We start from the raw sequence: 17877 nt of genomic DNA, 5'->3' as shown, positions 1-17877 counted from the left end.
AGCCAAATAGCATTCAGAATTGCTCACCCTTCTCAAATGGTTGAATATTGCTTTTTAGGCAACGTAGAGCATAGCTTGAACTTTTATAAAAATACAGTGGAGGTGTCAATTGTTGCAACTGAGAGCAGGTCTCTCTGCTGGAACATCTTATTCTCATTTTAAGGGTCAGATCAAGATAGTCTTACCTTCTGTAGCAACCTTTATGACTACTGATTAAACCCCATACACAAATAGGATTTCAAAACAGCTAAAATTTCTAAGGCCTGAGTAATGGCTCACCTATGTCAGGTATAACTGATCCCATTAAATTAAGGATAACAAAAAGTTTGGGATACCCTTCTTAGAAATCAGATAATGAGGCTAGTTTATTTGTGCATTTATTCATGAAAGTATTGAATTTACTGAGTATTAACTCCACTTTAGCCACTGGATTAGGTGCTGGCTACAAAGGGGTCCTTTAGAAGCTCTCAGCTTGGTGGGATAGTCCTGAATGGAACCTACCTAGTGGTCTTATGAGAGTTCGAACAAAGGAACCACAAGAGAAAGTTCCACAGAGAAGGAGGTTTTGACAGATGAGGGGAGATTTTTCAAGAAAGAGGAGGAAAGGAGTATGCAGAGAGAACAGTGCATGCGAAGGTACAGCAATGTGGAGGAGCCCCGCAGGTCTGGGGAAGGGTGAGCAGTCCTACTGTGCTGCGGCAGCTGAGACAAAATACAGGAGTGAAAAATGGAGAGGCAAACTGGGGGCAGATATGAAGAGGGGCGCATGTCTCATAAAACTGGCATTTATTCTCGTGGAGTAGATAAGGGGAATTGAAAGGGTAAGGATGATAAAAACATTATTTATGTTTTAGAAAGATATGTCTACAAAACAGTTTAAAGGATAAATTAGAGGGGACAGAGGCTGAGGACAGAGCTATCGTTGCAGTTCTCTAGGCTAGAGATGGTGTCGGCTTGAAGTATAGTAGTGAAAAGGAGATATACTGAAATCAGAATCAAAGAATTCCTGACAAATTGAGTGTGGAGGGTGGCTCTGAGGTTTCTGGCTTGGATGTATGAGTGGCTAGGAAGGGAAGCAAAGTGGGGCTACTGTTTGGGGGAGAAGATAAGGTTCGGGGCATGTTATATTCGAAATGCCTGAGGAACACTGGAAATGTTTAGCAAGTAGTTGGAAACATGGATCTGTGTTTAAGGAGAGCATTGAAGGCTTGAGGCCTGGAACTTGTCAACACATCAGGTGATAACTGAGGTGATTCTCAGCATGAAAGCAAAAAATTAAAGGAGGACTGGGAATGGAATATGGTGATGCCCACATTAGCAGGCAGGCAAGCTAGAACAAGGAGCCAAGCCAGCCAGAGACTGAAAAGCAGTCAGAGAGACAGAATGTGATGGGTGAGACTCAGGTAAGAAATTACAGTAAGAGCTTTAGGAGCACCTCAGAAAGGAGGGTGTGGTCGTCAGTGACAATAATAAATGAGAAAACTTTGAGTCCTTAGGAGAGATGGCTATGGAAAGAAAGTGGAGGTAATTTGGGGGACAGTGGGAGCAAAGTTGCCTGGGTTAATGCCAAGTGGCCTGTATTTTTTCTGTGAAATAGGAGGCAAGGTCATCTGCAGTAAGGATGCGGTGAGGAGTTAGGGTAGGAGCTAGAGAAGAGAAGGAAGTTTGACATAGATGTTTCAGGAGAGGAGAAAGGGATGTGATCACAATGGATTAGATAATGACTCCAAGGTTCTAAGGATAATTTCACCTAGGGAGGGGTTGTCTGTGGCAAGAGTCCTGACTGATAGCAAATCCGGGGGAAAACTCACCACTGTCTCCCTTGTGTTTCTGTATTTCTTCTCTTACAGTTAGGACAAGACGGGTCATCCCAGCGGCCTACACCCACCCGCATTCCTATGTCAAAAGGTATGAAAGCAGGAAAGCCAGTAGTGGCAGCCCCAGGAGCAGGAAATCTGACCAAATTCGAGCCTCGAGCTGAGACTCAGTCTATGAAAATAGAGCTGAAGAAATCTGCAGCCGGCAGCGCTACCTCTCTTGGAGGGGGGAAGGGCTGAGGGCAGTGGCTGAGGGGGTATGTTGTGCAGACGCTAGTGCTGCAGTGAAAACAAACCTTCGTCTGTTCGTGCCAACTCTTTCCCTGTACTAATTTAAGTTTTAAATACCTTGTTTATAAAATAATCTACTAATAGCCATGTGTCTTTCCTATTTTGTGAATTGGTTTTGATGCTGGGGAACAGAACTAACCCGCAAAACTACTGTTTGCTGTGAGTGTGGTCAAGGAAGCTGCACCTGAGACAGGGCCTGACGACTAGTCCCAGTTTTGCTTCTAGAAAATGGGCTCATCAATTAACCCATCTGAACCTCAGTTTCTTTGTCAGTGAGATACGGGAGCTGGACAACATCCTCTCCAAAGCCAGCTCCCATATTTCCTAATTGTAAATCAAATGTAATAAGCCTCGTTCCACAATATTGATTTTTCAAAAATTCTATTATAAATACAAAGTACTTTAACAATTGTCATTTACCTCTATCAAACCCTGAATTTGCTTCATGTGCTGGAAGAAACATCTAGTTATCACAGGGCCTGGACCTCTAAAGTTTTGAAAAACAAAAGCCTCTGAAATGATTTCAGAAAATAATTTGAATGTGAAATAAAATGGAAATGAAATATGGAATCCCAAAGCAGAGTTTTACTTATTTGTGTGTGTTTGTGTGTATTGTAGAGGTTTTGGCCATCCCCAAAACATCCCCAGAATTTCAGACAATAATTTTAGAACCATTAATGTCAGACTCGTGCTCTATTCAAGTGTGCGATTGATTTAGATCGTGGAGCAATTTGACTAGAGCTGCCAAATGGCCCCGTATAGCTCAACAGAGGTTGTAGTGAATAGGAAACAGCAGAAAGTAAATTCTGATACATTAATGCCAAGAAAAAAGTGACATCATGCATAGCTTAATTGAATTGAAATATTTTCCTTAGTTAACTGTGAACTTCACTTGCAAATATAAAACCAGCTCGTGACTGTGTGTGTGTGCTGTAGAGAAGTGTATTATTATTCCTGTTAGTTTTACTTGTGAGTGTATCGTCATTAATTTTGAGCATGTTTTAATCAGCATGAAAGAGTGTGTGAGTGCAAAATGCCAGGTTTTTGGGGTTTTTTTTTGTGTGTGTGTGTGAGGAGACTAACCATGTTAAAGTGAACACTGCCTCATAGTCGAATAACCACAAATGAGCTCAAGGCTAATAACCTGTAGCATAGCATATGCGGTCTTATGTAGGAGCATCTTTTTCAAGATTTCTGAGTCAATGGCTGAACTTTACAAAAATACAATAATTGCAAAATTACAGGTTATTTTTCCACTTTTGAACTGTAAGGAACCCAAATTATCTGGATATTCCCTGCTCTTGATATTTGGGGAAAAGAAAATTAAATATATATACATATATAATTAGTTTTTAGCCCATGATTAATCATGCTTTGTAGTAAATAGACTCTTCTCTAAGTTCTTGGCACTGTGGATTTCCTATACCTTGCAGAACTGAGACTTGAATTATACATGATGGTGGTAGATGCCTCACAGTATTCACATTCACTTTAATCAGATCTCTGTTGCCTATCATTCACCAGTTCTCAGCATATATATATAAAAATATTGAGCAACTATGATAGACATGCCATAATAATGGGATTTCAAGGTAGGAGAGGCTAAGAATGAAGATTATATAAAATATAACTGTAATCAAGTTTAAACAAGAAATCTTTCCATTTTGAATATTGACTTTTTTTAAAGGGAATTTTCCCCCCTTTGGAAAGTGGACACAATCCTTTTCAAAAACAAGGGCATTCTCTGGCATTTAGGGTATTTAGTGTTATTGTACCATAACATGACAAACTTAAGCAAACGAAGGTGCCAAAAGTATGAAACACTGTGTTCCTTTTGACTGTACCTGACATTTTTCAGTGACTTTTACCATGATCTCATTGTCACTGTTGCTATTTTTGCTTTTACCTGCTTGCACCGTGCTTACGTCATTTTTGCCTGGAAGTCCGTACCATCCACAGGGAGAGTGCTCCGAAAGGCCCAACAGCGCATGCACAGTATGTTTCTACATCTGGACCTTGGAACAGAGCCGCCTACAAAGTACAATTACTAGGAAAACTTGGCAGAACAACACATACTCACTTTTCAGAAATGATAAAGAGCAACCGCCATGGCAGCTTTTCTTTGTAATTTTAGAACCAACTCTACATTTATTGGATAGCTTTGTTCTAAACCACATATTAGAAATAAATCCACTGGGGATAGGAGGTGGAGGATTAAATACACTCCAACTCCAGCTTCCATCTGTGAGTATAATGTTTTTAAGATGCACTGTAATGTGCTTTTATAAGAGTGAATGGGATTAAAAGGTTATAGTCTTTTCCTTGTCCTGGAACATAGCATTGTATAGTCAAATAAAAAGGGTCTCACCAGGGCTGCCGAATATCTGCTGCTCAGGTCCCACCCTGTGGAGCAGCCTGGAGGGGATGGATGCCATTTCCACAGATTTCAATGTGATGGCGCCCCCTCCCGCCCATCAGAGGACGTGCAAGGCACCGTCTGCACAGCTACACAGGAGGCCCTGGTCTTCTCCTCCTGAAAATAATCTTCACGTGCTGACCATTTTAGCACACCCTGATGGTGGCCATTTAGCATGCATGATACCAGAAATGTTTCTGTATGGGACATGGCCCTAAGGGTATTTGTCATTTCTTGAAAATTACCTTTCTGACTAAGTCACCTGCTTAAAAAGAGTCATTCAGTTGTTACTTGCATTTTTATCAGATTTTTAGTGAGGACAAGTTAATGGGTGACAACTGAACTCTCTAGAGATTTTTATCATCTTCAATAAGGGAATGGTGTTACCAGATCTCTTACCCGAATATTTTCAAGAAGAGAGTGAAGAAATAGCTTTGATGCATTGTGTGGGAAGAGCATAATTTCAGGGAAATGAAACCATCTCCAAGAATGCAAAGTGTACAGAGGTTTAAATTTCTTATCCCTCATAGCTTCAGAATACTGGGGAAAGAGTGAGGCTTTCCTGATTGGAAAGTCCCAGGGATATTAGATAGGAAGAGCACATTCATGCGGGAGGCCAGAGGGCAGAGAAAGGAAGAAGTAACAAGAACAGCACTGAGAGGGATTCCCAGTAAACACCAAAATAAGATTCCAAAGGTTCCCTAACCCAGATGAAGGTTAGTGTTTACTTCTTGCCTCCTCCTCCAGGCTCTCCTCATTGGTTATCTCCTCAGTCTTTGCTCTTTCACCTCCTCCTTTGCACTTGTTACTTGCACACAGGATATAAATATGCTCTGGCCTGTTCCATTTTAGAACAATTCTTTCCTCAGCTGTGTAGTCCTCTCTAGCTACTGCCTTATCTCCCTCCTGCCAAGTTAAGCCATTGAAAGAACACTCAAGCTTTTATGCCTCCACTTCCATACTTTCCATTTACTCTTTAATTACTTTTTATTCTTGTTAAAGTAATTTGTACACATAGTTAAAATATCAGCCAGTGCTAAAAGACAACAAAAACAGCTGTTTCTTTTCCCTCAGTTTGGTCCCTGGAGAAAATAATTTCTTAGCTGTTTGAATGATTCTTAGCTGTTTCTTCTGGTATTTATCTCCATATTTCTTTTTTTCTCTCTTTATTTTATTTATTTATTTTTTAATATATTTATTGATTATGCTATTACAGTTGTCCCATTTCCCCCCCCTTCACTCAACTCCATCCTGCCCACCTCTTCCCTCCCACATTCCCCCCCTATAGTTCATGTCCATGGGTCATACATATAAGTTCTTTGGCTTCTACACTTCCTACATTATTCTTACCCTCCCACTATCTATTTTCCACCTATCAATTATGCTACTTATTCTCTGTACCTTTCCCCCCTCTCCCCCTCCCACTCCCCTGTTGATAACCCTCCATGGGATCTCCATTTCTGTGGTTCTGTTCCTGTTCTAGTTGTTTGCTTAGTTTGCTTTTGTTTTTGTTTTAGGTGTGGTTGTTAATAACTGTGAGTTTGCTGTCATTTTTACTGTTCCTATTTTTGATCTTCTTTTTCTTAGGTAACTCCCTTTAACATTTCATATAATAAGGGCTTGGTGATGATGAACTTCTTTAACTTGACCTTATCTGAGAAGCACTTCATATGCCCTTCCATTCTAAATGATAGCTTTGCTGGATACAGTAATCTTGGAAGTAGGTCCTTTTCTTTTATGACTTGGAATACTTCTTTCCAGCCCCTTCTTGTCTGTAAGGTCTCTTTTGAGAAATCAGCTGACAGTCTTATGGAAACTCCTTTGTAGGTAATTGTGTCCTTATCTCTTGCTGCTTCTAAGATTCTCTCCTTCTGTTTCATCTTGGGGAATGTAATTATGATGTGCCTTGGTGTGTTCCTCCTTGGGTCCAGCTTCTTTGGGACTCTCTGAGCTTCCTGCACTTCCTGGAAGTCTATTTCCTTTGCCAGACTGGGGAAGTTCTCCTTCATTATTTGTTCAAATAAGTTTTCAATTTCTTGTTCTTCCTCTTCTCCTTCTGGCACCCCTATAATTCGGATGTTGGAACGTTTAAAGATGTCCTGGAGGTTTCTAAGCCTCTCCTCATTTTTTCAAATTCTTGTTTCTTCATTCTTTTCTGGTTGGATGTTTCTTTCTTCCTTCTGGTCCTCACTGTTGATTTGAGTCCCAGTTTCCTTCGCCTCACTATTGGTTCCCTGTACATTTTCCTTTGTCTCTCTTAGTATAGTCTTCATTTATTCATCTAGTTTTCGACCAAATTCAACCAATTCTGTGAGCTTCTTGATTACCAGTGTTTTGAAGTGTGCATCTGATAGTTGGCTATCTGTTCGCTGCTTAGTTGAATTATTTCTGGAGCTTTGAAGTGTTCTGTCATTTGGGCCATTTTTTTGTGTGTGTGTTGGTGCTTCTGTTACTTAAAGGGGTGGAGCTTTAGGTGTTCCCGGGGGCAGGGTAATGCTGATCGCTGTGCTGTGACACTGTACGTGGGGGAGGGGCTGAGAGGGAGCAATGGTGCCCGCTCCACTCTCTGCCAGATTACAGTCACTCCCTCTGCTACCCACGGTGATATTGGGCCCCTCTGGTGCTGGTTCCTGAGTGGGTGGGCTTGTGCACACTCTAGGCCCCTGTGGGTCTCTCCAACGAACTCTCCTGTGAGGCTGGGAGTTTCTCCTGCTGCCGCCCCAACCCCCATGGGTGTTTTCACTCAGAGGTTTGAGGCTTTTATTTCCCCACGCTGGAGCCCTGGGTTGCGCGGTCTGCTTTGCTCCCCACCGTTCGTCCTGGTTTATCTGTGCGTGAATGTGGGGCTGCGGGGTCTGCTGGTGGTCAGACTGCCTGACCCGTTCGTCCCACACTCTGCCAGTCTCGGTCCCGCCACGGCCACGCAAGTCCTCTCCACCCCGGTGCCCGTCTCCGCCCCTCCTACTGGTCTGGATGAATGTTTATTTTTTATCTACTTGGTGTCGGACTTCCTTGCCATTCGATTTTCTGTCAGTTCTGGTTGTGCAAGGAGGCGCAGTGTGTCTACCTACGCCGCCATCTTGGTTCTCCGTCAGTCTCCATATTTCTAAATGATATACTTGTACTGACTTTTTATTCATCAAGTTTAGATATTATTTTTTTCTTATCGTTATTATCTTGATGGCTGAAGATTTAGTCTTCTCACATAGTCCCATCTCTCCTCTTTTCCCATCCTCCCAATATGATTATATCACACTTTTTTTGGATAAATCAGCAGTCAGCATTTGTATGTTTATATATTAATGTTTATAGTGTAAATTTAAATATTGTTTCCTGCTGAGTTAAGTATTATACTATGATTATGTTTCCTTTGTATCACTTTTCCCCTTTATATGAATAATTTCTTTATTTTTTCATCTGCTAGGTTTTCTCTATTTAAATTAAATTAAATTAAATTAAATTAAATTAAATTTATTTTTAGAGAGTGGAAGGGAGGGAGAAAGAGAGTGAGAGAAACATCAATGTGTGGTTGCCTCTTGAGCACCCCCTACTGGGGACTTAGCCTGCAACCCAGGCATGTGCCCTGACTGGGAATTGAATCAGAGACCCCTTGGTTTGCAGGTTGGTACTCAATCCACTGAGCCACACCAGCCAGGGCTCATCTGCTTCGTTTTCTAGGTATCTATCCTTATTTTTTCCTAAATGCTCCAAATAGGCCTGCCAAACACCTACCAAACCCTGAAACACATCAGTTTCATATTTTCCCTGGAGGCCTTCCTAGTTCAGTCCTCTGCTTTCCTACTTAGTATGGGCCACTTGTCCTCTTGGCCTGCTGTGCAATCTGTCCTTTTGCTTGTCTTAAAACCTGTTTCCTGGATTTCTTTTCTTCTACCTCTTTTGCTTAACTCTATCTATCTATATATCTACCTGTCTGTCTATCTATCTATCTATCTATCTATCTATCTATCTATCTATCTATAACCATCTATCTGCCTGTTTGTCTGTCTACCTATTTTTTGAAGTATATTTCCCAGTAGTTTCTGTAGAGAAAAACCCTTCAGTAGCCTTCCTGGGCAGGCTACCTGCATTCCGGGAGTAGATCAGGGGAGATAAGATGGAGCGTCTCATAGTTCAGCGCACCAACTTTTTCACCCCCCTGTATTCAGTCTGTGCTGCCTATTCTTTACTTAGGCTCAGAACTTCTTAGGATGTTTTTTGTTTAGTCTGTGGAAAGGGTGAAAACAGAATGAGGTTATGCTCTTCTCCCTCTATGACCAAGAAGACATGTGATCATCTTTGGTTTTCCTTTGACCTCTTTGACTGTTTTGCCTCAGTCTCTGCGGATGGCTCCTCATTTTATGCGGATACTTTAAGGACTGTTATTCCTCTCGTCTCCATCAAAAGCCATTTTCCTACACTACGTGCTAGTTCTTGTTATTTTATGTACTCCCATAGCTTCACTTATCACCTACATGCTGATAACTACCAAACTGCTATCTCCAACTCAACTTGTCTCAACATTCTCCGTACCTCCTCTACCCCTCTTCCAAGTCTTCTCTTACTATTCTCCACCTCGGCAGGGGTGTTCTGATTCACCCAAGTACCCAAGCTAGCAACCTAGTAGCCATTTTAGGCTCACCCTTCTCCCTCACTCATACAGTAGACTCATCCAGCAAGTCTCTCATATTCGAACCCCCTAACACCTCCAGCAGCTGAACCCACTTCTCCATTTCTCCCACCACTGCCTGAGTTGCGGTTTTAATTACTTCTCATCTGGTTTACTCTAATCCTCTCTTAACTGGTTTCATAATCTCCAGCCTGAAAACTCTCTGATTCATTTTCCATTTTGTTTTCCAAAGTGCAAGTTGATCATATCACTCCTCTATTTGAAAACCCTCCAAATGTTCATCATCACCTATAGAAGACAATGCCAACTCTTTGGTAAGGCACTCGAGGCGCTCTGTGATCTTGGCTCTCTGCTTCCCTAGTCTCTGAGCATCCCTCCTTTTTCCTCGTCTGGACTCCTGCCACCCTGGCCCACAGATCGCTTGCAGAGCAGGCCAGGCACCTTTCCTTGATTTAATCAACTTGTTCCTTTTCCCTGGATTGCCTTTCTCTTACCTTTCCTTCTGGTGGTCGTGTCCTATATTCAAAATCTCTTTAAAAAAACAATGCCTCTGTTAGGAAGACAAACCATACTTTCAGAATCTATCCTGGGGTTTAAAGCCTGTCCATTACTGTAAAAACTTGGCACTTATTGTAGAGAAAGAAAACCAGCAGTTGAAGGATGGCTGAAAGTCAGGGGGGAAAAAGAGATGTTCTTGCTTCTTCCCTTTCTCTGCAATGCAAACCTGTAAGAATGACATGGAAGGTGCGGACAAAGCATGTGTGAGAACACGGAAGGGAAAGAGCGAGTGGAATTGGAGGGAATCCAGGCACTGCCATTCTGGATAGTGTAAGTTACTTCTCTTTCCCCCCAGAGGCACCACAGGAAGTAATGGATGCAAAACTGCCAGGGGTCCTGGACTGGGGAGTTTTTGCCTCTGAAGCCATCTCCTGCGTGGAGAACTGAGTGGGGCCTGAAAGTTTACTGTGAAGTATAAACATACTTGAATGAGGCGCATGAAAGACACTTTAGGAAAGAGGAAGTTTTGGGTGATTTGTCATGTTCTTTAGATTCATGAAGAATCCTCTAAAATGAGTCAGAGAAGCTCTCATTTTAGAGAACCAAACACCACCACCAATAAGCAGGATGTCGATTTGGAATAGATAGCAAGATAAACATCCAGAAAAAGTGGAATACTGACCAATGAACCGGATATCTGAGATAGGACTGAAAACCAGGAGACCAGAGAAAGGCTGTCTTACATTTGGCAAACTGCTTTACTGTGTTTTGGTTTAGCATTTAGCTATAGTCTTTTATGATTCTGGCATTCCTCCTTATAGTCATAATATGATATGCTTCATTATTGTTTAGCAAGCAACTTAAAGGATTCTTGACGCGGTCACCAGCAAGCAGTGTCCACATTTGGGAAAGAAGCAAATAAACTCTCAGGTGGTTGAGAAACCCCAAGAGAATTTATATCATCTGGTTGAAAAGTTTCCTGAAGTACTGATTAACAGAAGTATTTTTAATTAGCTGAGCTGAATCCAAAAGAAGGAATACAAATCCAAATCAACAGAAGAAGTTTACTGGACTTCCTATTTAAAACAGATGTTTTATCAAAACTCTGATAAATTTCTGAATATGATAATAATAGGAATGAATGGTGAAGTAGTTTATTAAAATGCGAATCTTAAAAGTAAACAATATCTAGACACTCCTAAAGGGTACAGAATGTAGGCCATTTTTGCAGGTGAATAAATTGCCCTGCAGACATCAAGTTCAAAGCTGGGGTTTGGTAGCTGGTGGACAGGAAGAGCAGCGCAGACATAAGCTGGTGCCTTGTTTTCCATGCAGAGCCCCTGGAGAGTAGAGAGCTAAGGGATATGGGAAGCAGGCCATAAACCAGACAAATTGATGGAAAATTCAAGAGAAAATGTTTTCTATAACTTGTTATACAGTTTCTTTAGTTTGTTTTTTAAATTAAATCATTTTTATTGTAATTCTACTACAGTTGTCCAATTTTTCCCTCTTCTCCCTCCTCTGTCCCTCCTACCCCCTACGGTATGCAGTTTCTTGTGGATAAAGCAGTCCTTGTTTGCTGGTACAAAGTCCTGCAATAAACTGAACTTCTGCTATGTTTTGTCTTTGGTGTGTGAACTTAGAGGCTATCTATTAAAGTGATATGGTCTCATTTACTAAAGTAGATTTTTAAAATTCAGAGCTCATGTGTTCCCTCACAGAGAGTTTGGCAAAGCATAAACATATGCATCGCTTGGGAGGAAGGCAGACTTTCCAATGAGTACATCTTTCCTACCCCACAGCCAAGGAGCTCTCCAGGGAGGAATCAGAATTCTTAGTTGTTGCCAGGTCGCCCTACTCTAACACTCAAGAGACAGTCTCCCCCAAATTTCTCCCTAGATCCCATCTTGGATTTCATCATCTGGCTGGCCAGTAGTTTTGGGATACCACCCAAGGAGGATGAATAGTTACTGAGTTCAGAATTAGGAATTGATAATGTGTTAAACTTCCTTTCCATTGAAGTTATCTTCACTAGCATAATAAAAGAATGAATTCATATACTATACCATTTCACAGTATATCATGATAACAAATAATGTACTTAATATGTTACCTGAAGTTCCTTAAGGAAAAAAACATCAAGGTAACTCTTGGAAGAAACACATAAAAGAAAATGTTATCAAGTGCTTTTGGTAAACTGTTTAATATCAAAAATATATAAAAATCCAATATCTCCATGTATATATGATATGTAATTTGTAAGGTGTAGAGTTATTTTTTCATCTTCAATTAGAAAAAAGGAAATGATGTTATTAAATGTCTGTACATCGGAAGGCTCCAAATTAAAGTGCTTTGCCATATTGAGTTTGCTGGTAGAGGTGATAATTAAGTATGGCCTTTGGTCTCAATCCGCCTCTACAAATTATGAATGTCAGAAAAAATGGTACCTGTAAAAAAATTATTACAGGACTATACTTATTACTTAGGTCATTTTAGAGGATCCAAATGACTTATAATTGGGTCCTAGTCTGAGATTAATAAAGACAGTAGAAGATGGAATAAGATTTGCTCATTGAGTTTGAAACATCAATAAAATATATGACTATTTTATTGTACTAAGTCACAAAAAAAGGAAGAGACTTGGAAATATTTTTTTTAACACAAATAATGGCATTAATCCCTAAAGCTTTTTGTTTTACTTTCTCTCTCTCTCTCTCTCTCTCTCTCTCTCTCTCTCTTTTTTTTTGCTGGCCACCATGGATTCACATACATTAGACAATTTTGCTGTGTATTGAGTCACCTCAAAATTTAATGGCATGAAACAACATTTCTTTATTTCTCACAATTTTGTGTAGTGGCTGGATGATTCTTATCTTAGTTTACAGATCCAGGGAAAACATAGATGATAAGCAAACATAGATTTAATAAATATGTTCAATAAGTTTCAATAGAGCTGCTATCATCTAGATATTGTTTCATTATCTCTAGAAACAAGAGGAAATATATCTCCATGCATACAAAACAAAATAACTTGAGCTTAATTGTATTCCTTTAAATAAAGTTTATAAACATAAATGTAGAACATCATCTTTTACTATTAGAGTTAAATAAACTCTATTCGCCATTGGCAAATATTTCTGAGACAGTCTTTTTAATAACATAATCTGATTAATGGCATTAGTAGATATTCCATGCATAGATTACCAGTTTGCTAATTTAAATACCATAATATAATGTAATAGTCCAACCAAGACATTCTTCTATGGGTGGATCCTTCTGTCACATGTATTTTTACTAAGTGCTAATTCTGAAAAGCTATTATTATTATACAGATTACAAAATGCTAGGACTAAGAGAAAGCAACTCTAGGAATTTAGAGGTTTGCACACTCAAGGTGAGAGAAGATGGTGTTATAGCAACACAAAATATTGGTCCCACAAGAGACGTTAGAGATGATCTCTAATACTCTCATTTTGTAGTGAGGAAACTAAGGCACAAGAATTCTGAATTACACCTACAATAAACAATTCTGGATTTCACTCTTTTAAATTTATGTTTTCCGTGCTTTTTTAAAAGAGGAAAATGGAAATGATTCTTTAATTCTATTAGGGAAATTGAGAACTACATATTTTCACTCTTAAAACTGCTACAGAAATTTTTAAAAAGAAAAAGTGTTGAGTGGGAAATGGCATTTTAATCTTAGGTTGTGATTTTCAGCTACATAATATTTTAATTAGCATTTTTACTTTTTGCCTGAAGATTCTGATATATTTTAGGCATTTAAAAATTATAAAGCGAGAACAAGTTTTCAATGAAGAAAAATTAGATGATTTTTAAAGGTTTCTGGCAGAGTGAAAAAAATAATATATACATCTTAAAAGCTTTATACAACTTAATATTTAAATATTATTAAATATATCAAACATTTATAAATTTTATTTTATTTTGCTTTTTTTACCTGTTTTATTCCAAACTCAATTTGAAAAGTTGAGGAGAAATGGAAATATCTCCCCCTAGTGGCCAGTTAATAAAAGCAAATTAAGAAACTTTCACAGAGGGTAACTCGCTGAACATAATTAGCAGAACCTGTAAGTCTATGACATAATGTGCTTTTCTCTTTTTTAAAGATTTTATTTACTTATTTTTAGAGAGAGAGGGGAAGGGAGGAAGAAAGAGAGGGAGAGAAACACTGATGTGTGAGAAATATCAATCTGTTGCCTCTCACACGCCCCCAACCAGGGACTGGCCCACAACCCAGGCATGTGCCCTGACTTGGAATCCACCCTGCGACCTTCCAGTTTGCAGGGCTATGCCCCATCCACTGAACCATGCCGGTCAGGGTGACATAATGTGCTTTAATTAATATTTACTTAGATATTAATTACCTAAGTAAAAATAAAATGTAAATAGTATTTGAAATTAAAATGAAAATAATAGGTGGAAATTTCCTCATGCTATTGATAAGCCCTGATGTTACTTGCTACACTTACAACATTGGCCTAAGTGACAGAGAGGTAACACATTTTTGGGGCAGAGAAATCATTGAGTCTTATTTATTTCCTGTCATCTTTATAATCTAAGCAATGACAGGATTCTGTTTCATTTTGCTCAGCAATGTAGTTCCTTGCCTACCACAGTAATGGGTACCCAGTTGTATGTCAATAAACAGTCCTTGAATGATAGAATGAAAAAAATGATAATACATGTTCATGAATGCAAAAAGATTAAAAGTGAAATCAATCAAATATAAATATTATACATCCATAATGTGGCTGGTACATTCTAATTGCTATTTCAATGTATTTTTTATTTACTTTTGTAAGAATGAATTTAGATTTAAAAGCACATATGGAATTATACAAAAAGAAGCAATCAGATGAAAATGAGTCATTTGTATTTATTGACTTCTTAAGAATAGATAATCAATATTTCACTATTAAAACTCAAATTCACACACATTAAAAAAATTAAAAGCATATGAATATGTTCAGAACAGGGAGTACAGCTGGAAGAGTTACTTCTAGGAAATAGTCTGGTTCTCCACCATGGGGCTTATTGCCTTTGTGTTTAGTTCTTTGCTTGAGTATAAAATCGTTCTAGTATTGTCCTAGTCTAATTGTTCTAGACTGTTAGGTATGGTTTCTAGAAAGCCTTAAGAATTTTGGAGGTAAAGCACCTATGCCAATACAAAGAAGTTACCCAAGAGCAGTAAAGAACTGCAGGAGAAGCTATTGGGCTCATGTACCTGCTTTTGTTTGTTTTGTTGTTTAATACTAATGGTCTTTTAATGAAATGATGTGGTATTGATCCTCACATAGACTACTGATTTGCATTTCAGTTTAATTGAAAATGCTGTATCTTTCTTCTCTTTATAGAAAGCATCATCATTCACCAGTTACGTATGAACTCCAGATGAAATGGTAAACCAAGCACATATTGGGTGTGTGTGCTTCCTCTGAATCCCTGTTGAATGGATAGTATGTCTACAGCTCTCCATCATCACTAAGGTCTTCCTTGCTACTGATCACTACTGAAAATAATTTCCTACTTCCAGTGAATTTTTTGAGGCTATAATGTAAAAAGCGGAAAACAGCATAGCTGATAACACAAAAATAGGTTGCAAGAGCGACTAAATCTTTGTGTCAAAAGAAATTTCCTTTTGAAAAGCTTTCAGGTCCATGGGCACATGTTATGTAATTTATTTTTATAATACACTTTGTAATGTGATTTTTTCCTAAAGTGTTTCCTTTTTCATAGTCTATGGCACATATACCTGTAGAATATACTCTCAGTTCTTCAAAGCATGGGCATTGGTGCACTAATAACAGTAACCTATAATTATTTTTTTATCAATTTGTTATTTCTGAAGAAAAGAAATTACAGCACTCTATATATTTCCTGGGGTAAATTCAAGAGTTAAAACAGAAGTAGGTGCTCCTGGAAGAGTTTTTATCATTGCTTGTACAATGCTGTGGTTCTGATCCTGGTTCAACGCTAACAAATAAAGTTGGGATTTAAAGTTTAACTTTGAATACTTAAAGCCAGTTTCTAAAGTTCCTCTTTCTAGTGTTCTGTGCCAAAACTCTTGAATGAGTTGATTTTAATATGGAATAAATTAATAAAAGATGTATGAGTATAACGTGTAAGGATTATAGGAACACCTTTAACTGACAGTTCAATTATATATGTTTGCATTATTTACTTGTATGTGTAGGACTCGCAGGAAGGATATCAAGATATTTCTCACAATCTACCTAAGTGAAAGCCTGAAAATAAAAAACGACCAAGACAGTATCATCATTTAAAAAAAAATGGTAATAGAAATCCAAAGATAGATAACTTTTTATCTTGTAGATTGGATTTGGTCAGATTTTCAGGATAACATACAGGTTGGAGAATATATTCTTTAAAGATTAAAAGCACATGAATTATTCAAATTTCAGTGTCAGAGCTGCTGTTGATTTTAGACTTATGTAAAAATGTGCATCTAAATCTACTTGAAACTCAGTATGGGTTTTTTTTTTTTTTTAAAGACTTTGTTAATATGGACATGGTTTCAATAAGGTCTTTAAAAGATAACTTTAAAGATAAAGATTTGGTACATCAGTTTCTGAGGGCAGAAATTGTCTGTTATGTAACTTTACTGAGATTAAAGAAACTATGCTTCTGGGTGTCATAAGGGTAACTATTGTAAAAACCATACAAAAAGCCCTGGCTGGTGTGGCTCAGTGGATTGAGCATCAGCCGGGGAACCAAAGGGTCACCAGTTCGATTCCCAGTCAGGGCACATGCTTGGGTTGCGGGCCTGGTCCCCAGTGGGGGCGTGCAAGAGGCAATTAAACATTGATGTTTCTCTCCCTCTCTTTCTCCCTCCCTTCTCCTCTAAAAATAAATAAATAAAACTTAAACAAAACAAAAACACACAAATAACAGTGTTGGCCCAGTTCTCTATTCTACAGGTTGTACCCAGGTTTATATGCCCATAGATGGTAGTCCCATAGATGGTAGTCCACACTGAGTCTCCAGAGTAGAACAATTAATGTTGGATTTGCTCCCCTATGTGACTTTGTAAGGTTTGAAGGTATACCTTGAGGAATTAGCAAATCACATTCAGTGGGCATTTTAAATTAAATCTATTTTATGTAAAATTAGTTTTGATTTTTGTAAGTGAAAGAACTGCTACAGTAGGCTTGTCCTAGCTTGAATGAATGTGTATGCATCACATAACCTTCAGGGCTTTTGATTACTAATTAAGAAAACTAGAGCGTGTTTGTGTGAAGATTTAAAAAATTTTGTTTTGGATTTTGTTTTCTGCAAATGTTTCTAAACTGTAATGACATTTTCAATTAAGAAAGGGTTTTATTTAGTATTGGTACATTTTTTTCACTCACAATTAAGTTCCCTTTTTGCCAATGTTTAAACTTGGGATGGCAGAAATATTCTGATACGTCACAGATTAGCATTTGAAACAATCAACTTTTTCTCAACTTGTGGAAATTTTATTACACTAATTATGAAAATGCTAGAAAATAAGACTTTAAATACCTCTTGACTTTAAAATATTACAAGTAATTTATGTATATTTGGGTCTGCAGTTTTATGTCTCTTGAGTTTATAATGAAATCTGTTACTTGCGGTGAAGAGTGAGGATGACGGTACAGTCAGAGTCACCTAGGTGGACAATGAGCTTTTTCCAGCTCATGCTATGAGTAAGTCTTCTGTTTAAACCCAAATGGAATCAGAGTGACAGATGGCTAAAATTAATTAAAAAATTGAAAAAATTGTTTTGAAATAAAACAGAATATTAAAAATTAACAACAAATAGTCTTATGCTTATCTAATGAATAAACAAGCAAGTTCATAAATAGTCATATTCCCAACATCCATATCCAATTGAGAAAACTGCCCCCACATGCAAACCTGGCGCCATCGTAGGCTCATGAAATTTCTATACCTTTTACTGTAAGTATATCTCCAATCATCAATATGAATGATAATCAGTTTTGAATGGAATAATTATGTTTTGTGAAGCATAATCGTAATTAGTGTTTTCAGTTTAAGGCACAACAAATGAATCCATTATTTTACTCTTTTCTTTTTGATAAGTTTGTTTTTTGAGGTATCTTCTACAAAGATTTTTTTTCAAGTATTTAATAAAATATTAGGATGTAATAAAAATAGTGGATAGAATAAATATTCCAGATGTTAGGTGCCTGGAATGTTCACAA

The 17877-nt window shown here is 38.2% G+C and overlaps 1 protein-coding gene across 2 annotated transcripts in view; it reads left to right on the top strand.

Moving 5' to 3' along the window:
* The window catches only part of FILIP1 (filamin A interacting protein 1), a 195571-nt gene extending 178034 nt beyond the window's left edge, over window positions 1–17537 (top strand). The window contains exons 6-7 of one of the 2 annotated variants that reach the window (XM_071219617.1): window positions 1851–1908; window positions 15025–17537. In XM_071219617.1, coding sequence (XP_071075718.1) covers window positions 1851–1908; window positions 15025–15065 — 99 coding nt within the window. In that variant the 3' untranslated portion in view covers window positions 15066–17537. Of the gene's footprint in view, window positions 1–1850; window positions 2682–15024 lie in introns of those variants that run through there. The other variant, XM_024576661.2, reaches the window with a different exon arrangement.
* The last annotated feature ends 340 nt before the right edge of the window (window positions 17538–17877 follow it).

This window comes from Desmodus rotundus, chromosome 11 (assembly GCF_022682495.2).
Source record: "Desmodus rotundus isolate HL8 chromosome 11, HLdesRot8A.1, whole genome shotgun sequence".
Classification (NCBI taxonomy): domain Eukaryota; kingdom Metazoa; phylum Chordata; class Mammalia; order Chiroptera; family Phyllostomidae; genus Desmodus; species Desmodus rotundus.
Note: the sequence above shows the minus strand (reverse complement) of the source record. Positions and strands in the feature narration are given on the sequence as shown.